The 19,852-nt window shown below is 32.7% G+C and overlaps 1 protein-coding gene across 1 annotated transcript in view; it reads left to right on the top strand.

Moving 5' to 3' along the window:
* Positions 1 to 19,852, top strand: part of LOC145243409 (nicotinamide phosphoribosyltransferase-like) — a 73,677-nt gene that overhangs the window by 9,828 nt on the left and 43,997 nt on the right. Inside the window, exon 2 of the mRNA XM_080106264.1 lies at positions 14,254 to 14,484. Within this exon, the coding sequence (XP_079962390.1) occupies positions 14,254 to 14,484 (231 nt within the window). The remainder of the gene's footprint in view (positions 1 to 14,253; positions 14,485 to 19,852) is intronic.

The raw sequence follows: 19,852 nt of genomic DNA, 5'->3' as shown, positions 1-19,852 counted from the left end.
CTCTCAAACTAAAATGAAACTAATGTTTTTCTATGAAACCACCTCAGCGATTTTCCAAGAAAATCAAAGATAACTGGAAAACAACTATGTACATTAAAATGACATCTGTTTATCAACTTTAGTAATTTTTGCAATAGCCAACAAAACTAAAAACGGTTAGAAAAAATGTATTCAACAAATAAATGGCACTTGTGCATGTGCACTACTAGGTGTATCAGAATTTTTTACACCCCTAACAGAAAACTGCGAATAAAATATAAAAAAAAAAACTCGTAATTTCTCTTTTTAAAGTGGGTTGTTTATTTTCTGTATGGAATATACTTCCAAAATAAACTATTAATTTGTTTAAAAAATAATAGAAATGTTTTTATTTAAAAAAAAAGAACTGTTTACAAAGTGCCGGTGCGCGTTCAACCAGCCATTTTTTTTTTTTTTTTACGTATGAAATCAATTGAATTTTACCAGTGAATTTTTTTTCAATTTTTAAACTTTAAAAATCTATCAAAATTTTTCTATTGGTTCAATAGGGTCAATGTGAAATTTTATGCTCTTTCCTATAAACCGAGTATAATATTTTAGACAAACGTTTTTTTTTTAATTCACCCTAATTTGAAATGTCTATTAAAATTTAAATAATTAATTTAATGACCAAAGTTTTATATATTACAAATTGAAGATAAAAGATTAATAAATAAAATATTTTAATTTAAAACAACAAAAAAAGAAGTGTTTTTTTTTTAAATTTACCTGTAAAGTCCAAAGCGTAAAACCTTTTTTTTTAAAACCATGTTAATTTTTTTTTTTAAATAAAAGCTCATGTTATGCTTATATCGTCAAGTAAATACCAGACGCTGACGACAATTTTTTCTATTTCATTCGATGTTTTCTTTTTTTTTAGATATTAAAAAAAGAATTCACTCGATAAAGTAGAAAGAAAATATAATAATCCAAAACTCGTGTATTTCATTAAGAGAATTAAAAAAAAAAAAAAATCGGTTGACTGGATTTTTTGTTTAACGGCAAAAACTTATAAATGAATGTGTGCTTTTTTTTGTACTACGGAGACCCAAAAATAATTTTGGTTATCAGCATGCAATAAAAAAAGAGATATTAATTATGTCCCTTTGACGAATCTGTATTTGATAAGTTGCAAATTAGCAGCAGCACCGCTTTAAGCTAATGGGACAAAACGAGTTACGAAAATGCGATTTTCTGGGAACCTTGCTTAAAAAAAAACTTTTATTTAAAAAATACATGGAATATAAAATATAAATATGGACAATTCTTATAAATGAAGAATTGAAGCAGCCATTGCTTAGTTTTTTTTTTTTTTACAGGTAAATGATTTTTTGGCATATATATATATATATATATATATATATATATATATATATATATATATAAAATAAAAGTTACAATTAAATTTACCAAAATGATCCAAGATGGTATAATTAAAGTGTATTATAAATATTAAAGAATTAATATTTATAAAATATATATTAGATATATTATTAAAGAATTAATATTTATAAAATTATCTTTGATGAGGAGGAAAGTATTTCTTCGAAACTCCGCGGATTAAGGACTATCCATTTATCTAGTGTTTCCTTTTCAGATTAAATATGTTTTTAACTCATTTCAAAGTGTTTTTTTAACATATTTTATTAACTGTTTACTCATATATATATATATATATATATATATATATATATATATATATATATATATATATATAATAGATTTTGGTATCAGTTAAAATTTGTTGAATTTTGTGAAATCTTTTTTTAAGAAAACCGATGAAAAAAAAATATATTGTATTTTTTCGATTAAACCTTTTCGATTAAACCTCATTATTTTAAAATTTGGTCTTTCCTCATTTTATTGAAAAAAAAATTACAGTTTGAAATTACATTTTCGTATTGATTATAAGCTTCGAAACAGAGACAGTCTATATAATCAGATGTTTATTCAAGTTTTCAATGGCGGCTTCTGATACTCCTAGTGCACTACACGGACGGATCCACTTTTTTGGTTTTCAGTTGGGACTTTTGGAGAGTGCATGGCAGGGACAAATAAATGCAGTTTCAGGACCGAATCGAAAATAAATTATGTGTTTTTGAAGCATGTTTTTTTTTTGGGGGGGGGGGGGTTAAGTAAATATAAGAAACTTATAATAACGCTATATAGTTTGTTTGTTTTTTTAAACAAAATAGATATTTTTTTTTTTTTGATAAACCGTGAACATGAAGTTTTTGTTACACATTTCTGGAATTAAAATAAATACAGTGTAACCCGCATATAAGAGACTTAGTCTATGGTCCCCACAACTCTCTTATATCCGGGTTACATTATATTCGGGATTCTTATATCCGAGTTACACTGTACATTAACACATGCTATAATTTGGGACCAGAGAAAATCTCTCTTATATCCGTTTTTCTTATATATGGTTCTCTTATATCTGGGTTACACTGTATAGGAAGCGTAGGCACTTTTAAAACTTACACATCATTAAAAATAAAAAAATGTCTATTTTGTTAAAAAAATTATTCTATTTTGTGTCTTTATGTTTATTATATTTATTAAAAAGAACTTTCTCAACAAAAAAAAGAAAAAAAACGCATGTTTTTTTCTTTTTTTGTTGAGAAAGTTATAACAAAAAATAGAGTTTTTTTTCAAACAAAATAGACATTTTTTAATGCCTAAATTTCTTAATTCCTAAAATTTGTTACAAAAACTTTATGTTTATGTTTTATTAAAAACTAGTGGTGGTACCTGGCATTGTTTGGGTGTGGAGAGGTGGTGTAGTAAGGAATCAATACAACCAGAAAAAAAAAATTGGCGCTGCCGGGGTGGAGAGAAGTGTGAAAAAAAAAAGAAAAAGTTTAAGCGAATGGTAAAATAGTTCAGTTTTTGTTTTAAAAGGAAAAAAATCCCATTACGTAAACCTCAAAATAAGAAAAAAAAAAAAAAAAAAGGAGCAGGCAGGCAGGCTTGAACCTGTAAAACGAAGGAGGAAAAGGTGAAAAAAAAAACCCGCTTAAACCCTTGCAGCCACCATGACATACAACTTTGCTGCTGTTCAAATTAAGACTAGTCATTGCAAGTGCGTATAATGACTTTGCAAAAATGTCGGCGAAAAAGTGACCCTTCCTTGTACAAAACTGCCCAGTTGAAGGTGAAGGAATGAATGATTTTGGCCAATTTTTCGATATTTGTCATCCAAGATATCGAGCTTCAAAACGATACCGATCTGGTCAGGGTCCGTTGTGTGTGTGTTGAAAGTTTTTGCGAGACATACACTCACACACACACACACACACACACACACACACACACACACACACACACACACATTTTGCCTTTATATATATAGATTAAAAAATGTCTATTTTGATTTTTTTTTTTTTTAACTATTTTGTATTATCATTATAGTGGTGTGTAAAGAAGAATGAAGTAAGAGAAAACAGGACCGCCTTTGATAAATGTTTTATCAACTTAAAATTAATACACACGCTCTGACTATAATCGAGTTAATATGGCGGAACAGCTACTTCCGGCCAAGGGGGGTTATAGTTCCGTGCTTCAGCGCCATAGCGACTATGATAAAAACATAGTCCCGGCATGTTTGCACGGCGACGGTGGTGCGGGGAAGATGAGCGGCTTTTGTAGCGGCGTCTGGGTGAGTGCGACCTGCCCATATTGAGCTTGCTCACCTCTCTAGTGAGGCGTTCGATGGCCGTTAGTATAGCCACCGATGTAGCATCCTGTCTTACATTTGCGGTGCCTGCGGGTACCTCAGCAGGCTGTTGTGGAATCGCCGCGGTGGTAGGCCCCCTCACAAAGTCCATGACCTTGTCCGCCGATGCAGCTACTACATCGACGGTGTGTTTTTCAAACATTGGCGCAAGTATGGCCTTTACCTGCGCCGGCAGCCTTGAGAAAAAGAGCTGCTTAATTAAGGCACTGTCAGGAGGGACGTCCTCTGCCAGTTCCCTCATTCTACGGAGTAGTTCCGTCGGCCTGCGGTCACCTAAGTGCCTCGTAAGGCAGTGGAGACCCGACTCTACTTTCTTCCTTCAGTACACTCTGCGAATAAACCTTTCCCTTGTTAAGTTGAAGAAGTTGTTTGTCATTGTTCATAGAATTGTGTTATTTTATTTTATTAGGGAAATTCCCTAAACTGGTACAGTTTTCCGCTTACTTCAAAGACAGTGTTTTCAATCAGTGTGACTTATCGGTATTTGGTGGTATGCAGACTTCAGGTTAAGTGTTGTGGAGATATTATACTGTGCTACATCGTCAATCATTTTATTGATGTTAGGAATTGGATAGGCATCAAGTTCTGTAAATCTATTTACGGTATAACTGTAGTCAACAACCATTCTTATTTTGTGATTTTCATTGGAGGTCTCCAGATCTTGAGCTCACCAAGGGGATATAGAGGGCTCTATTATGCCTTCTCTCAACATCTTGGCAGTTTCCTCTCTTATGAATTTGTTGTCAACAATGATGTGACAACGAGATTTGTTTGCAATAGTTGTATGTGGAGAGAGAGATGAGAAAAGAGAGGAGGAAGAGGAAAAATGTTTATGGATGGAAAAGAGTCATTTTTGTTAACAGCTCCTATGACAAGTTCACCCTCAGGACCATCAAATTTCAGGGTTACTCTTTTGTACTTTTTTAGAATGTCTTTCTCGATAATTATGTCAATAAAGAGATTCTTGATTACCTCCAATGTCATGCTAAGATAGTTCTTATTATTTAGAGCAATATCAACAATGGTTTCACCAATAATTTTGGCATGTTGGTTAGGGTCTGCCAACGCTATAGTTTTTTGTTTAGGTATAATGAAGAGCTTCAGTTTTTTGCAGTATTTTTGCTGATAAACGTTCCCATGCTACCAGAATCTACCATAGCGTTACATTTATTTTACATTTAGTAAACATAACATCTTTTGCTTCGGTTCCTAGTCGGGCAAGATTAGATGGGGATGAGTCCAAGTTGTATAATACAGCAGCAGTAGAAGAAGAAGATTTACATACTTTAGCTGAATAGCCATTCTTTTTACATTTCCTACACTCGGCATTATTTGTGGGGAATATCAGATATTTTGTAATTCATATACAAAACTAGGAAAACAAATAACTATGATTAAAATATTGGTAAAGGTGCAGTATCTTTCCAATGTAAGATGTATGTATACAGACATATTTTCACAAATAATAAATGACTGCAGAATATCAGTAAACTATTGTTTTTATTATTTTTATTTAGTTTTATAGGCAGATTTGCCATTGTATAAATATCCTCGAATCATGCAAGCACTAAAAATAACCCTTTCGGTATGCAAGCAGAATTTGTTTACATTTATTAAATGAACAATAAGGGTATATTTGAAATGTTTCACTGACTTTCAATGGGTAAAATTTAATCATGCGATTATTGAAACCGTAATTATGTGATTAAAATTTTAATTTAAATTAACCACGTGTGGTCGCTTTCCTGTTTCCCTCGAAAATGTTTAAAAACGGCAAAGGGATCATTGTACTCATGTTTTTACTATTCAGGAAATTAAAGAATTAAAGTGGAATTTGACGTATATTTGTTCTGTGACTAATGAGATCGAAATAGCAGCCTCTTTTGGGCTAATATTAAATAGGAGTTTTTGTCATAATTGCAAAAAATTACGGAAATCATATAATTTAACAAGTAGGACAGTAGATACTATTGTTTTCCCTTGAAAATCAATATTTCGACTTCTGAATTTCACTACAATAATGAGGAAGCACCAAAATGTTTACGAATATTTTCATATATATATATATATATATATATATATATATATATATATATATTTGAAAGCAATATACTTTCTTGAAAAAAATGTGCGAAAATAAGGATATTTATTTGGTGCTGTTGTGAAAAGAGAAGTAACAAGTGAAACAGAGAGAATGAAAGCATGAAAGTGAGATAATTGGGGGGATTTTATTGAAAGCAGATGAATACCGTACATTGTTATTACATATATTTTTATGGGGGCAAAAAAATAAGACTGAAATTAAACAAAGAACGAGTGACTTTATTGGAAGCCTGGAAAAATCATGGATTACAATAGAAAAATGCAAGCACGAAAAGTAATATGGTTAAGCTTAAACATGGAAAAGTTAAAGGACTAGTTGTTAAAACTAGAAAAGAAAAGGACAAGATATTCTAGTAAGAAATATAATAAATTTATAACTTAAAATAGTGCAGCATTAAGAATTTCTTTTAAAATTGAATTTATAACATATAATCAAAGAAATAATTAATTTATAACATTATATAATCAAAGAAATAATTAAGACAATGCAAGTAATTTAGTCGTCTAGTCTAAGTATTCAAGCAAAGAAAAAATAACATACAAGACGAATTAGAAAATGTAGAACCATTATATCTAGCTTTAGTAACAATATGTGCATATTCTTTAGTCATTGTAAAAGATATTTGTTACTTCATAAACCTATGAACAACCTGTCACATCTTTTAGCAAAATAAATTTGATGGGTGCCCATAAATGTAAAAAAAAAAAAAAAAAATATGTATAAGTAGTATTTTTTTTAATTACTGAATATCTGGCATTGGAATCATTTTAATTTTTGTTGGATTGCACGTCTTCTTTTAACTATATAGAAGAAGAAATAAAATCTTAGCTGTAAGGAAGACAACTAGCTGTCCCGACCCAGTGCTGTCATGGAGTATTTATACTTTCATTTTTGTTTCATATGCTGGACATTTTATTTGATCTTGTACCAAAATGTAATTGTTTTTAAATCTTGAATTATGCATAAATATGGATAAAAAAAAAAAAAAAAAAGGAAAACCTGGTGTTCAATATTTGTAGTGCAACTAGTAGCACTGATGATGATTACCAACAATAACAAGAAGAAGAAACTAGAAACAGGCATGATAAAGCAAAAAGAGAATCAACTATGATAAAACAATGGTTTAAAAAATAACAATATTTTATTTGGAGAAAAAATGGTTCTGCCATTTTGTGCGCATATGCAAGCGTTGCATTGATACAAGAGTTTTTGCACATGTGTGATTGTGTTGAACTAATATGAGAATGTCTATGATTGTCTCTTGCTGTTGTTTTAGGTAAGCAGAAAAGTCTGCTGGTAAAGAGATTTGTGTATGTGAATTTATCAGAAGTAGTACTAGTTTCAGCTGTTTGTTGGTTTAAGAATGATGCGTATTGTTGCTTCCTGTAGCTGAGTTAATGTTGGTGATGCTGATGTTTGATGTCTGTGCTGACATGATTAAATAGTGTTATTGCTGTAGCTTATTTAATGTTGGTGATACTTATGATTGATATTCATATTATCACTACTCTCTTAATCCTTATCCTCGAGTGGTCTCTGGTCCTTGATAAGTGGATATGCTTATGTAAAAATAAATAAATAAAAAATCATGGTGAAAGATAAGAAGGTGTTATTTTCACCAAAGAAGATCCTAATTGAGATCAACGTTTCACTGACCCATTGGTGGGAAATGTACAATTTTCTGTGACGTGGAGGCATGGTGCTGTATTGACTTGCTGTCTACCATTTATTTTTTTATTTATTTTATTTTTTTTTTTAGACGTTCACATCAAACATTCTGGCATAGTTTTCTTTTTTGTACCTAACATGCTCATTAGTTAATCGTTGTGTAGGCGTTTGGATCATGCATGAACACTTGATTTTCCATTAATCACTCACTGATAAGATCTTAAATTTAGTCCTAATAATTTTCTGGTATGGATATTATAAGAAATATTTTGTCCTTGAAATGAAAGGTGGGAAAAAGTAATTACGTGACGTAAGAAAAAAAAAAGTATATTTTAAAGTAGAAATTATCAAATTTCCCCTATACCTAAATCTGTTAGACAATTATGCTGCTAGATGCTTTATACCCAACCTATCAGCAACTTTACAATCCTTGATAGATATGTTGACTAAAATAGGTATCAGAAATCAGTTTAGGGTGCAAAAATGGATAAATACAGTGAAATTCCTTTCCATTTCAACTTGTAATTTATTTGTTTGATTTGGGGATTATTTTGATCAAAATTGAATGTAAACAAAATATAATTTCTTTTTTTTTCTCTCGTTATCAACATACAATTCTTTCTCTTTAGGTCATTAATAGCATTTTTTTTTCCAGGTTATTTCAAATTAATAGCATTTTTTTCCAGGTTATTTCAAATTAATAGCATTTTTTTCCAGGTTATTTCAAGTTAGATTACTATTTTTAATGATGGGTGATTTATTTTTGAATGGTTACTTTTTTCATCGTAATCTGCACGATATTGCTTTTTTGCATATAAAACACCCATCTTAAAAACAAAAGGGCCAAACATCAATATGGTGGGCTTAATATAGAGTTTTAAATGGTCATTTATAAAAAAAAATATCCAATTATAGCAAAGTATGTTATTATATTTCCAATAGCATGACACAAAAATTACAAATTAAAATCAGCTTGTCAAAAACAGTGACTTGATCTGAATTTCATCATCCTATTAAATATTAAATTCACAAGTTAAACAACGTTGAGCTAGTGACTATGGAAAAAGCATGTATATAGTGAATTTTATATAAAAGTGAAATTGTGTGTCTGTGTCTATGTCTGTGTGTCTGTGTGTGTACATTTCCCTACCAAACTACTCTGTCCATTTTCAGTTTATAGACTCGAGATTTGACATAAGGGGTATTGAGATTTGGGATTTGGTTTTCAGCCAGAAATTTGACTGTCAAAGGGTCAAAGTTCAACGATTTGACCTTTGAGAACTCTACCAAACTCCTCTGCCAATTTTGGGTCTAAACACTTGAAATTTTAGATATAGGTTACTTGGACATGGATCAAACATTTTAACTTGATTTGAGCCCAAAACAATAAATGTTAAGGGGTCAAAATTGGGGTTAAAGTTTTAAAAGATTTGACTTCTGCGGTCTCTACCAAATTACTCAGCCAATTTTTAGTCTAAACATTTGAAATTTTACATAAAGTGTATTCAGACATAGGGCAAGCTTTTTAATCGGTTTTTGGCTGAAAATTTGGCTGCCAAGAGGTCAAAGTTCAAAAGATTTGACCTTTGCTATCTCTAGAAAACTATTCAGCCAATTTTGGGTCTAAACATTTGAAAATTTACATAAAGAGTATTCAGACATGCAGCAAGCTTTTTAATCAGCAAAAATTTGATTGCCAAGAGGTCAAAGTTATAAAGACTTGACCTTTGCAGACTCTACCAAACTTGTCTGCCAATTTTGGGTCTAAATACTTGAAATTTTAGATGTAGATTACCTGAACATGAGTCAAACTTTTTAATATATTATTACGAATTCCGTTATTATTAATGCAAACAAAAAATAATAACAACACAGTCGTGAGTTCATAACAAAAAAAGGTAAATGTTTACTTTAACTACAACAGAACACCGACCAATAAAATTTGTTTTTTTACAGGTTTTCGGGATCGCTAAGAATGAATCTGATATTCAAACCCGTCGCAAATTTACCGTTTGCATGACATTAACCCCTGAACCCTCGCACTATTTTGTGCCAACTCACCGCCATCGTTTATGCTATTCTTACATGATGCGTTTGCGCATGTCACATCGCGGAAGAATTTTTTAGCAGACATTTTGAAATAACAAGAAAGTTTTCAGAAACAAAAAAATGTGGTTCATTTTTCTGTGTTACATAGTTTTTGATGTTTTTTGATTGATAAAAAAAAGCAAGTTTTCACGAGCGATTTACAAAAGCATTTTTATTTTTCGTTTTTTTTTTGAGGGGGGTTATTCAATTATAGAACTTGTACAACAAGTGCTTCTGCAGTTTGATTTACCGTTTTTTCCGAAAGTAACGCCCCCCGCTCCCCCACCAATTTACCGTAAGTAACGCGCCGACATACACCAAGCAGAAGAACTGTTTAATTTTTCACAAAAATTCTATTTACATTGGGAAGTAGGGCGGTGGAGGGGCATGGGGGGGGACGGAAAAACGGTAAATTAAACTGCAGAAGCACCTGTTAAATGTTGTACAAGTTTTATAATTGAATAACCCCCCCCCTCAAAAAAAAAAAATGGTAAATATCCAGATACGCTACAACAGAACACCGACAACTCTAATTTGTTCTTTTATAGGTAATTGAGATCGCTGACAACAAATCTGATATTCAAACCTGTCGTAAATTTATCGTTTGCATGGTATTAACCCCTCGCACTATTTTGTGCCAACTCACCGCCATTGTTTATGCTATTCTTACATGATGCGCTCCCACATGGACACGCGTCGCGGAAGAATTTTTTAGCAGACATTTAAAATAAGAAAGTTTTTAAAAACAAGTTTTTGATGCTTTTTAATTGATCTAAAAAATTAAGCTTTCACGAGCGATTTACAAAAGCATTTTCATTGGTTTTTTTTGGGTTTTTTTTTTTTTTTTTGGTAAATATCCAGATACGCTACAACAGAACACCGACCACTCTAATTTGTTTTTTTATAGGTAATTGAGGTCGCTGACAACGAATCTGATAGTCAAACTTGGGGCAAATTTACCGTTTGCATGGTATTAACCCCTGAACCCATGAACTACTTTCCACCATTTTGCAGCTTCTGTTTACGCTACGTGCGTGTGCGCGCTGTAGCATAAACGACGGCTTCAACAAGCAAACTGCCTTCTCACATGGCGTACAAATCTTCCGTGGAAAATTTGAAATTAGATGAAAAAGAAATAAAGCAAGAAAAGAAAAGCACACCAAGTTGGGGGGAGGGGTGTAATTTAATTTTTTTTTTCAGAACATAGAATTTTCTAATTTTCAAAAATACATTATAGCACTTTTTGAGTAGAAAATTTAAAATCAGCTGAAAAAGAAATAAAACAAGAAAAGGAAAGCACTCCAAGTTGGAGAGAGGGGTGAGTAATTTAATTGTTTTTTTTTTTTTTCCTGGAACATAGAATTTTCAAATTTTCAAAAAGTAACGCACCGACATTTACCAATTAGAACACCATTTAACATTTTTCGTTAAGCCCAAAACAATAAATGCTAAGGGGTCAAAAATTGGGGTCGAAATAAAAAAAAATTGACCTCTGCGGTCTCTATCAAATTAATCAGTCAATTTTTGGTATAAATATTTGAAATTTTACATAAAGTGTATTCAGACATAGGGCAAGCTTTTTATCGGTTTTTGGCCAAAAATTTGGCTGCCAAGGGGTCAAAGTTCAAAAGATTTTACAGTTGCGGTCTCTAGTAAATTATTCAGCCAATTTTGGGTCTAAACATTTGAAATTTTACATAAAGAGTACTCAGACATGCAGCAAGCTTTTTAATCAATTTTTAGGTAAAAGTTTCGATGCCATGGTTGAAATAGTTGACTTTTGCAGATTCTACCAAACTCCTCCGCAAATTTTGGGTCTAAATACTTGAAATTTTAGATGTAGGTAACCTGAACATGGGTCAAACATTTTAATTTTATTTGAGCCAAAAAGGGGTCGAAATTGGGGTCAAAGTTTTAAAAAAATTTTACCTTGCAGTCTCTACTAACTTTTCTCTATAGTAGTTAAGGAAGCCTATTATATAGAAAGGCATTACTGTACATGTGCACACTTTTTAATATGTACATATGTACAAAAGTAATGAACAGTACATAGGGCCCGAGCAAAGCCGGGCTAAACTGCTAGTATATATATATATATATATATATATATATATATATATATATATCTTTGTATGGGCCGAAACAAGTGTTTGCTCAAATGAGTAATAGAGGATTGTTTGATGAATTCATAAGAAGTTTTGTTTGCGATAGTCAAAGCGGTTAGTAAAATAAAAAAAGTATTTATAGCTCTAGTTCTACATTACTGAGATATTAATAGAACTGTGTTTTAAAACAAAATTATATTTTAAATAGAAATTTATATTTATATTTCAAATATAAATTTCTATATCACATATAACTAGCTCTTCTCGTTTGATAAAGCCCTTTCATGTTGAAATAAATTTATAATAAAATCCAGATTTGTGTTGTGTTTTTCTTTTAACTTATATATGTATAGGTCTAGCTTGGTTTGGCATTGTCTATTGCTTGTTTCGCCTGATTGACTTATGGCCTTCTTGTGGAGACAATTCAACAGATAAAATCCAGATAAACAATATCGATGTCCCCTAAAATGACGTAAAAAAAAAAAAAACGCAACAAAAGTAGTAAAGACATGAGTGAGCTTATGTAAGGTTTGTAGAGAGGAAGAAGTGCTAACCAAACCACAGCTTATTACTACGCAAGGTATTGCGTGTTCATACGAATAAAAAAGATCTGTTATACAATTGCTGTAGGCTTTATTTGCTTAACGAAGAAATATATTGGAGTAGAATCATTTTTCTTTTGTACAAACATTAGTCATGATGAAAGTAAATTGTTGCCAAAACGGATTTTCTGGGATAACTGTTTGGAGTAAAATTGCCCCCAAATCGAGTAAATTGGAGTAAAATTAAAGGAGAAAAATTGCCTCCAAATCGTTCATCCATTCATTTGTTCACACTTTTCTCAATAACTATGCCTTGGATATTTTAAAAATTTTGCACAAACATTAGTCATGGTGAAAGTAAATTTTTCAGTCGTTCAGAGGGACTCCACATGCTCAACTCGTTTTTTGAATGAGTTATTTTTGATTTTTTTTTTTTTTTTTTTTTTTTTTTTTTTTACAAAGGCATCACCACATTATCAAGGCCCAGAGGCCACTCAAGGATAAGGGTTAAAGAGTGTACAGTAGAAATTGGTCAATATAGTAATCATTAGTAATGAAAATTTGGTAAATTTAATAACTTATATGGAACGGCTCATCAAGAACTTATTTACTTTAGACTTGAACACAACCATATTGTAGTCAGCCGGAAAGCAGGAAAACGGAAGACAATTCCACAGGCGTGCAGTTCTAAGAAAGAAGCTTTGTTCATGGAATCTACGTTTAGGTTTAGCCACAGATAAAGAGTGGGGGAAATTATTGATAGTGTTTACAGCTAGACGAGTGTTTCTTGTGAAAGTTTGGCGAGGGGGGACCAAAGATTGAAGCTCAGTTGAACACTTTCCATGAAAATAACGATACATCAGAGACAAACTCGCAACATCTCTTCTGTGAGATAGAGGTTGCAAGGAGGAGAAAAGGACATCTCCTACGAGGCTACGAAGTCTATTTTGAACTCTATCAAGGCAGGACAAGTCCTTTCTAGCAGCTCCTGCCCAGATGTGGCAACAGTATTCCATCCTTGGACGTACCTGGCTCTTATATAGGTAGAGAATAGCATCAGCAGTGAGATATCTACTGGATCGATAGAAAGATCCCACCATTTTTCCAGCGGCCTTGGCAACAGATTTGATATACGTGTTCCATTTAAGATCAGGAGTAATGGTCAAGCCCAGAAGCTTGTCAAAACTTGAGGCCTCCTGAAGACGAGAGCCATTCATTTCAATTGATGACAAATGTGGATTAGAATGTTGATGATGTAAAGAGAGAAGCTTGGTTTTAGATGCATTAAAAGTAACCAGCCACTCCTTTCCCCATTGTACTACGTGCTCAAGATCAGAGGAGAGAGAATTGGAGAGAACTTGGTCGTTTACTGTCTTAGATGTGGTACCATAAATGGTAGTGTCGTCAGCATAAATGTCTACAAATGATGTAAGGATATGATTTGGAAGATCATTAATGTAGATCAGGAAAAGAGTTGGGCCCAGGATGGATCCCTGAGGGACACCGGCATTAATACTGTGAGCTTCTGATTTTTGCCCCTCAACTACTACTCTTATGAACCTATCAGAAAGAAATGATTTAATAATTGAGAAGACTTTTCCAGCTATACCATAGCTAGCGATCTTATGAAGTAAACCTTTATGCCATACCCTATCAAAGGCTTTAGATATGTCAAGAGCAATTGCTCTAGAAAGATTGCCACCGTCGAGAGATTCGCTAATCCTATGCGATATAACTGTAATGACATCTGCTGTAGATCTAGCAGAACGGAAACCATATTGAGTGTCACTAAGAAGGTTATTTTTGTTGAGATGTTTGATTACTTCTGTATTTAACACAGATTCTAGCAACTTACTCATGACGCACAGGAGACTTATTGGCCTGTACTGAGAGGGGGATGAGCGATCAAAATTGAATCAAAAGCGATTGAAGAAATGTTTTCCTATTTGACTTACCTGTTTTTCTGTTTTCTTTCTGTATTTCCAGATCAGCCAATATCTACAATTTCCTCCAAACACAACACATGTTTATTCTTATTTTGAGAGCCGAGGCGGCAAATTTGACCGAACTGTCTTTTTTGGATTACAATACATACTCAAACGATGGCTTTGTGGTCAAGTGGTGACTAAAGAAAAAATCGCAGAAGCCAAAGCAATTTATGAACTCCATTTTGGACAAGACATTTTTAATGAAGAAGGATGGAATTACATTTTGGAAGTTGGTGTTTTTTTTGTTTTTTTGTTTTTTACTTTTTAGGGCTTTCTTGTTTTTCAAACTTGTCTTTTTTTTTTTTTTAACTCTTTTGTTTCTTTTGTAACCTCCTTTTGTTAATTCTCTTGTTTTTATTTTATTGTAATTCTCTTCTTTTGAATACTCATTGTTTTTTTTGTTGTTTTTTTTTGTTTTTTACTCTGTTAGTTTTGTTTTGATTTTATTTTTCTGAACTCTCTTGTTTTGTGAACTCTTATGGCATGGTCCCTAGTAGGGCCATTTTGGATGACAATAACATCTCTGTGTATAGCGAAGAACCACACAAAACAACATTTAATATAAATTGGGTATAAAAATTATGTTATAACAAAGGAAGAAAATGAAGCATCTCACTTTTGTTTCATTTTACTTCAATTGATTTCTGATGCTGATGCTTGATCTCTATACAAGATACATTAATATTCAAATATTCCATTAAAGTTCTCCTTTACCTATCAAACACGGACTCAGTAAAGAAGTTTACAATATAATTTTCCTTTCCTTAATTGACCATTTAAATACGTTTCAGTGTACCTTTCTTGTGGTATCTTGGTCTTGCTGGATTCCATTAGGAAAATTCATCTAGTCTAGTGGAGTATTCAGCTTCATGCTATTACATGAGGTAACATCACTTGGAGAAAGTGCACCATTCCTTCTTAGTGTTAGCTAGCCATACTGAGGAGATCTTATTTGGGCTGTGAATACTATGTAATTTTGAATGTTTAGCCAGGGTTTACTTGCAGGGAAAAATATCCTCACGCCACGTTATCCTGACAAACCACTGTATAGAAAGACTTTAAACACTTGAGGACAGTGTCTAGTAGGCATTCCAGTTTTCTCCTAACCAGTAGACATTCAAGGGTATATATAGATGTGTGTATAAACATGGAAATAAGTGAAATTCTGAGAGAATAGAAGGATCAATAGTTAGCAAGTGTAAACTAAAAATATGATCAGACCTGACAAGCATCTAAATCCCACCTTTTCACAGTAGAGATCCCTAGATGTAAGAGAGCCTTCTACTCCAATAGTTTCTTCCCCAGAACCGCTAGACTTTGGAATTCCCTTCCGGGACCCCGCTTTGCCAACTGTACTGACATGCAGAAGTTCAAGTGTAATGTGAACCGACATTTTGCTACCCAACTCCCTACATAGTACCCCTCTAGCTTATGTCCCTGATAGTAGCCCCCTACATCAAAGTGGCGATGTGCCTTGTTTGGGGTGAAAATGTAATTAAAAAAAAAAAAAGAAAAGTGCTTTGTAAATGAAAAATTGAGAAAAATAAAAATTTACAACAAAACACTTTTATATGTAAAAGCTTATAAGAATATAAAAGTTATTTTCAACCAGTCAATACTCATTTATGCAAATTCATGTTTCGTAAACAAAGTTAAGTTAGTAGTCACAAGTCTTCACAAGTATTCATAGCATGAATATGTGAATGCTGATAATATATGTACGTGAGTATTTGGCAGGGTGGCAATGTGTATGTGTGTTGGTTTACCTGATTCTTGTTAGTGCACGTATAGATATGCACAAGTTGATGAATGCTTGTATGTGAGTTATTGAAGATTCCTTTGCGACTCGCCTCTCTTGGCCAAAGGCATGGAAGAGTAGGAGTTGTAGAGCATATGTTCTTGGGGTCCTGTTTGAGATGCGGCTGGCTGAATAAATCTTTCTCTTTTTTGAGGTTGTCTATTTCTTCACTTTATTTATAAGTTCACATTGAATTTCTACGTTCACATGGGCTTATTCATTTGATATAGACTTCTAACTTTTAAGGTTTGAAACTATTTTCATTGGTTGAAAATACTTTTAGTTAACAGTTTCCTGTGAAAACTTATTTGCTTTTGAAAGTAACAAAGAGAGCGAATCCAAACAAACTGGAGAAAGAAAAAGAGTAGCAATTAGAGCCATTTGCTTTTTAGCGTTCATTTGAATTGCTATGCAATTTAGTCACTAGACTCATTTTTTTTTTAATTCTTTTGTTTTTGTTTTTAAACACTCTTGCTTTTGAATACTCCTTTTTAACTCTCTTATTTTTTTTTGTAACTCTTTTTTTTATTAATTCTTTTGTTTTTGTAGCTGTCTTGTTCTTTAACACTCATGTCTTTGTTTTTTTTGTTTTTTAAATCTACTTAATGACCAGCAATATGTACTTCATTCTGAAGGTCAACTGCTGATATACTAAATGTCCTACCACATAGGATCAATAAATTCCTTAACAGAACTTTGTTTCTAGAGCAGCTCTTAACATATCAAAGGCTTTTGATATGATGTTTTGTAATTTTTTAGATGAGGATTGATAGTTTGTATTATTTGGACTACTATTCTTAGTTGTTATTCTCACAACGTTTCGGCCAATACAATCTTCGACCTTCTTCAGGTATATCTTCATAATGATTGTTATTAGTGAATGGTGGAAAAGAATGTTTCTGCACTTTTTCTTTCTAACGAACCATAGTTGTTAGAATTCAAATTGTGAACAAGAAGAGATGTTGCGAGTTTGTCTCTGCTTTATCGATATTTTCATGGCAAGTGCTCCGCTGAGCTCCAATCTATGGTCCCCCCCCCCCTCGCCAAACTTTCACAAGAAACACCCGTCTAGCAGGAAACACTATCACTAATTTCCCCCACTCTTTATCTGTGCCTGAACCTAAACGTAGATTCCATAAACAAAGCTTCTTTCTTAGAACTGCACGCCTATGGAATTGTCTTGCGTTTTCCTGCTTTCCAGCTGACTACAATATGGTTGTCTTCAAGTCTAACGTAAGCAAGTTTTTGATGAGCCGTTCCATATAAGTTAACAAATTTACCGAATTTCCATTTACTAACGATTACTATATTGTCCAATTTCTACTGTGCACTCTTTAACCCTTATCCTCGAGTGGCCTCTTGGCCTTGATAAATGGTGATACCTATGTAAAAAAAAAAAAAAAAAATTGAAGTGCTTATACAATCTTTACCTTTCATAAAAACATCGCACAACAATCCAAATAATACAAGCCTTTGATATGGTTTGCCACAAAGGGTTGCTTCACAAACTTGCTTGCAATGTCTTTGAAATCATTGAATCATTTATCTTTAATTAGTTAAAAAAAAAAAAAGTAGCTATTGATAGACAGAAATCTAAAGCATTTAGTGTCAATGCCAGCCTCAGGTAAAAGCAGTTTATTTTGTTGTCTCCCAAGAAAATAAGACAAAAAGTAAAAATAAGCAAATGGCATGTAATTGTCACAAAAAATATCCTGTAATATCGAATGAAAGAATGGAACCATGCATTTTTTTATGAGTTTATTATTTGAACAGGTTAGAGAAAAGCAACTCAGTACAATATATATATATATATATATATATATACGAAGGGTGTGCAATAAGTTATGCCCCTGACCCACTATCCATAGTAGAGCAACGAAACTTTGCACAGTTATTAATCTTTCTCTACATAGGAACCACCCAGAGTTATGCATTTCTACCATTGTTTGATGCAGCTCTGGAGACCGTTTTTGTAGAACACTCCAGGTTGGTCCTCCAACTATGACGTGACTTCAGAAATCAAGACTGCATCATCTGGGAAACGCTTTCCTTTCAAAAACAACTTCATGGCTGGGAAGAGGTGAAAGTCAGAGCGTGACAGGGCCAGGAGAGTAGGGAGGATGGGGTAGGATTTCATAATCACATGCCCATGCTTCTGATCTGGCGACATGCGAGTTGTGGACCGGAGCGTTGTCCTGCAGGAGGAGGGTACTTTTGCTAATCTTGCCCCACCTCTTGATTTTGATAGCTTCACTTAATTTCCTCAAAAGTGAAGCATAATAGGCTCCTATAATTGTGGTACCCTTTGCCAGGAAATCTGTCATCACTACTCCATCCTGGTCCCAGAAGACTGTGAGCATGACCTTGCCAGCGGAGGGCTGCACCCTTGCCTTCTTTGGAGGTGGTGAGTCCAAGTGCTTCCACTCCATTGACTGCGCTTTGGTCTCTGGATCATAGTGATGGACCCAGATTTCATCCTGAGTAATCAGTCTTTTGAAAAACTTTGACTCATCTCCTTGGCACATCTCCAAATTAATCCTTGAGCACTCAACGCGTTCTCACTTCTGGAATGGTATGAGCAACCTGGGAATCCATCTGCTAATGGTCATGAATGATAGTTTCCACAGACCCTGTACTAATCTTGACATCTTGGGCTATTTGGCGCATAGTAATGCGCTGATATTCCAAAATGGCAGCCTCAACTTGACAGATTGATGCCTCATCAATGGCACAAGGGGGAGAGGGGCGACCAGGTCTGGAAGCTGTTTCCACAGACATGTTTGAATTCACAATGCCAGCGTTTTACAAGGTCATATGATGGGGTATTATCACCATAAGTTTCTTTCATTTCATCTAAAGTCTCTTGTGGTGTGCGTCCTTTAAATACAAAAACCAGATCACTGCTCGACATTCAACAGGCTCCATTTCACACCTGACTCAGTTCAAACACCTGTAAAACAGAAACCACAATTAGTTCAGAGCTGTAATTTGCCACATAACCTATAGAGATATAAACCATTGCACATGCAAAATTTCAGCCAGCTAGATCAGACAACTGGAAGTGGGTCAGGGGCATTACTTATTGCACGCCTCTCGTATATATATAATAAAAATCAGTAACAATATATATATATGTATATATATATATATATATATATATATATATATATATATATATGTTAAATAAATAAATATGTTAAATTTGAAAGATATAATATTAAAATAGAAAGATATAATGTTAAAATTGGAAGATATAATATAAAAATTGGAAGATATAATTTTAAATTGAAAGATATAATATTAAAATTGGAAGATATCATATTAAAATAGGAAGATATCATATTAAAATAGGAAGATATAATATTAAAATTGGAATATATAATATTAAAATTGGGAGATATAATATTAAAATTGAAAGATATAATGTTAAAATTGGAAGATATAATATTTAAATAGGAAAATATAATATATAAATTGGAAAATATAATATTAAAATAGGAAGATATAATGTTAAATTGAAAGATATAATATTAAAATAGAAAGATATAATGTCGCAATTGAAAGATATAATGTTAAAATTCGAAGATATAATGTTAAAATTCGAAGATATAATATTAAAATTGGAAGATATAATGTTAAAATTGGAAGATATAATATTAAAATTGGAAGATATAATATTTTAATATTATATCTTCCAATTTTATTTTAATATTATATCTTCCAATTTTAATAAGAAGATATAATATTAAAATTGGAAGATATAATGTTAAAATTGGAAGATATAATGTTAAAATTGGGA

This window comes from Euprymna scolopes, chromosome 22 (genome assembly GCF_053919585.1).
Source record: "Euprymna scolopes isolate OS-2025 chromosome 22, ASM5391958v1, whole genome shotgun sequence".
Classification (NCBI taxonomy): Eukaryota; Metazoa; Mollusca; class Cephalopoda; order Sepiida; family Sepiolidae; genus Euprymna; species Euprymna scolopes.
Note: the sequence above shows the minus strand (reverse complement) of the source record. Positions and strands in the feature narration are given on the sequence as shown.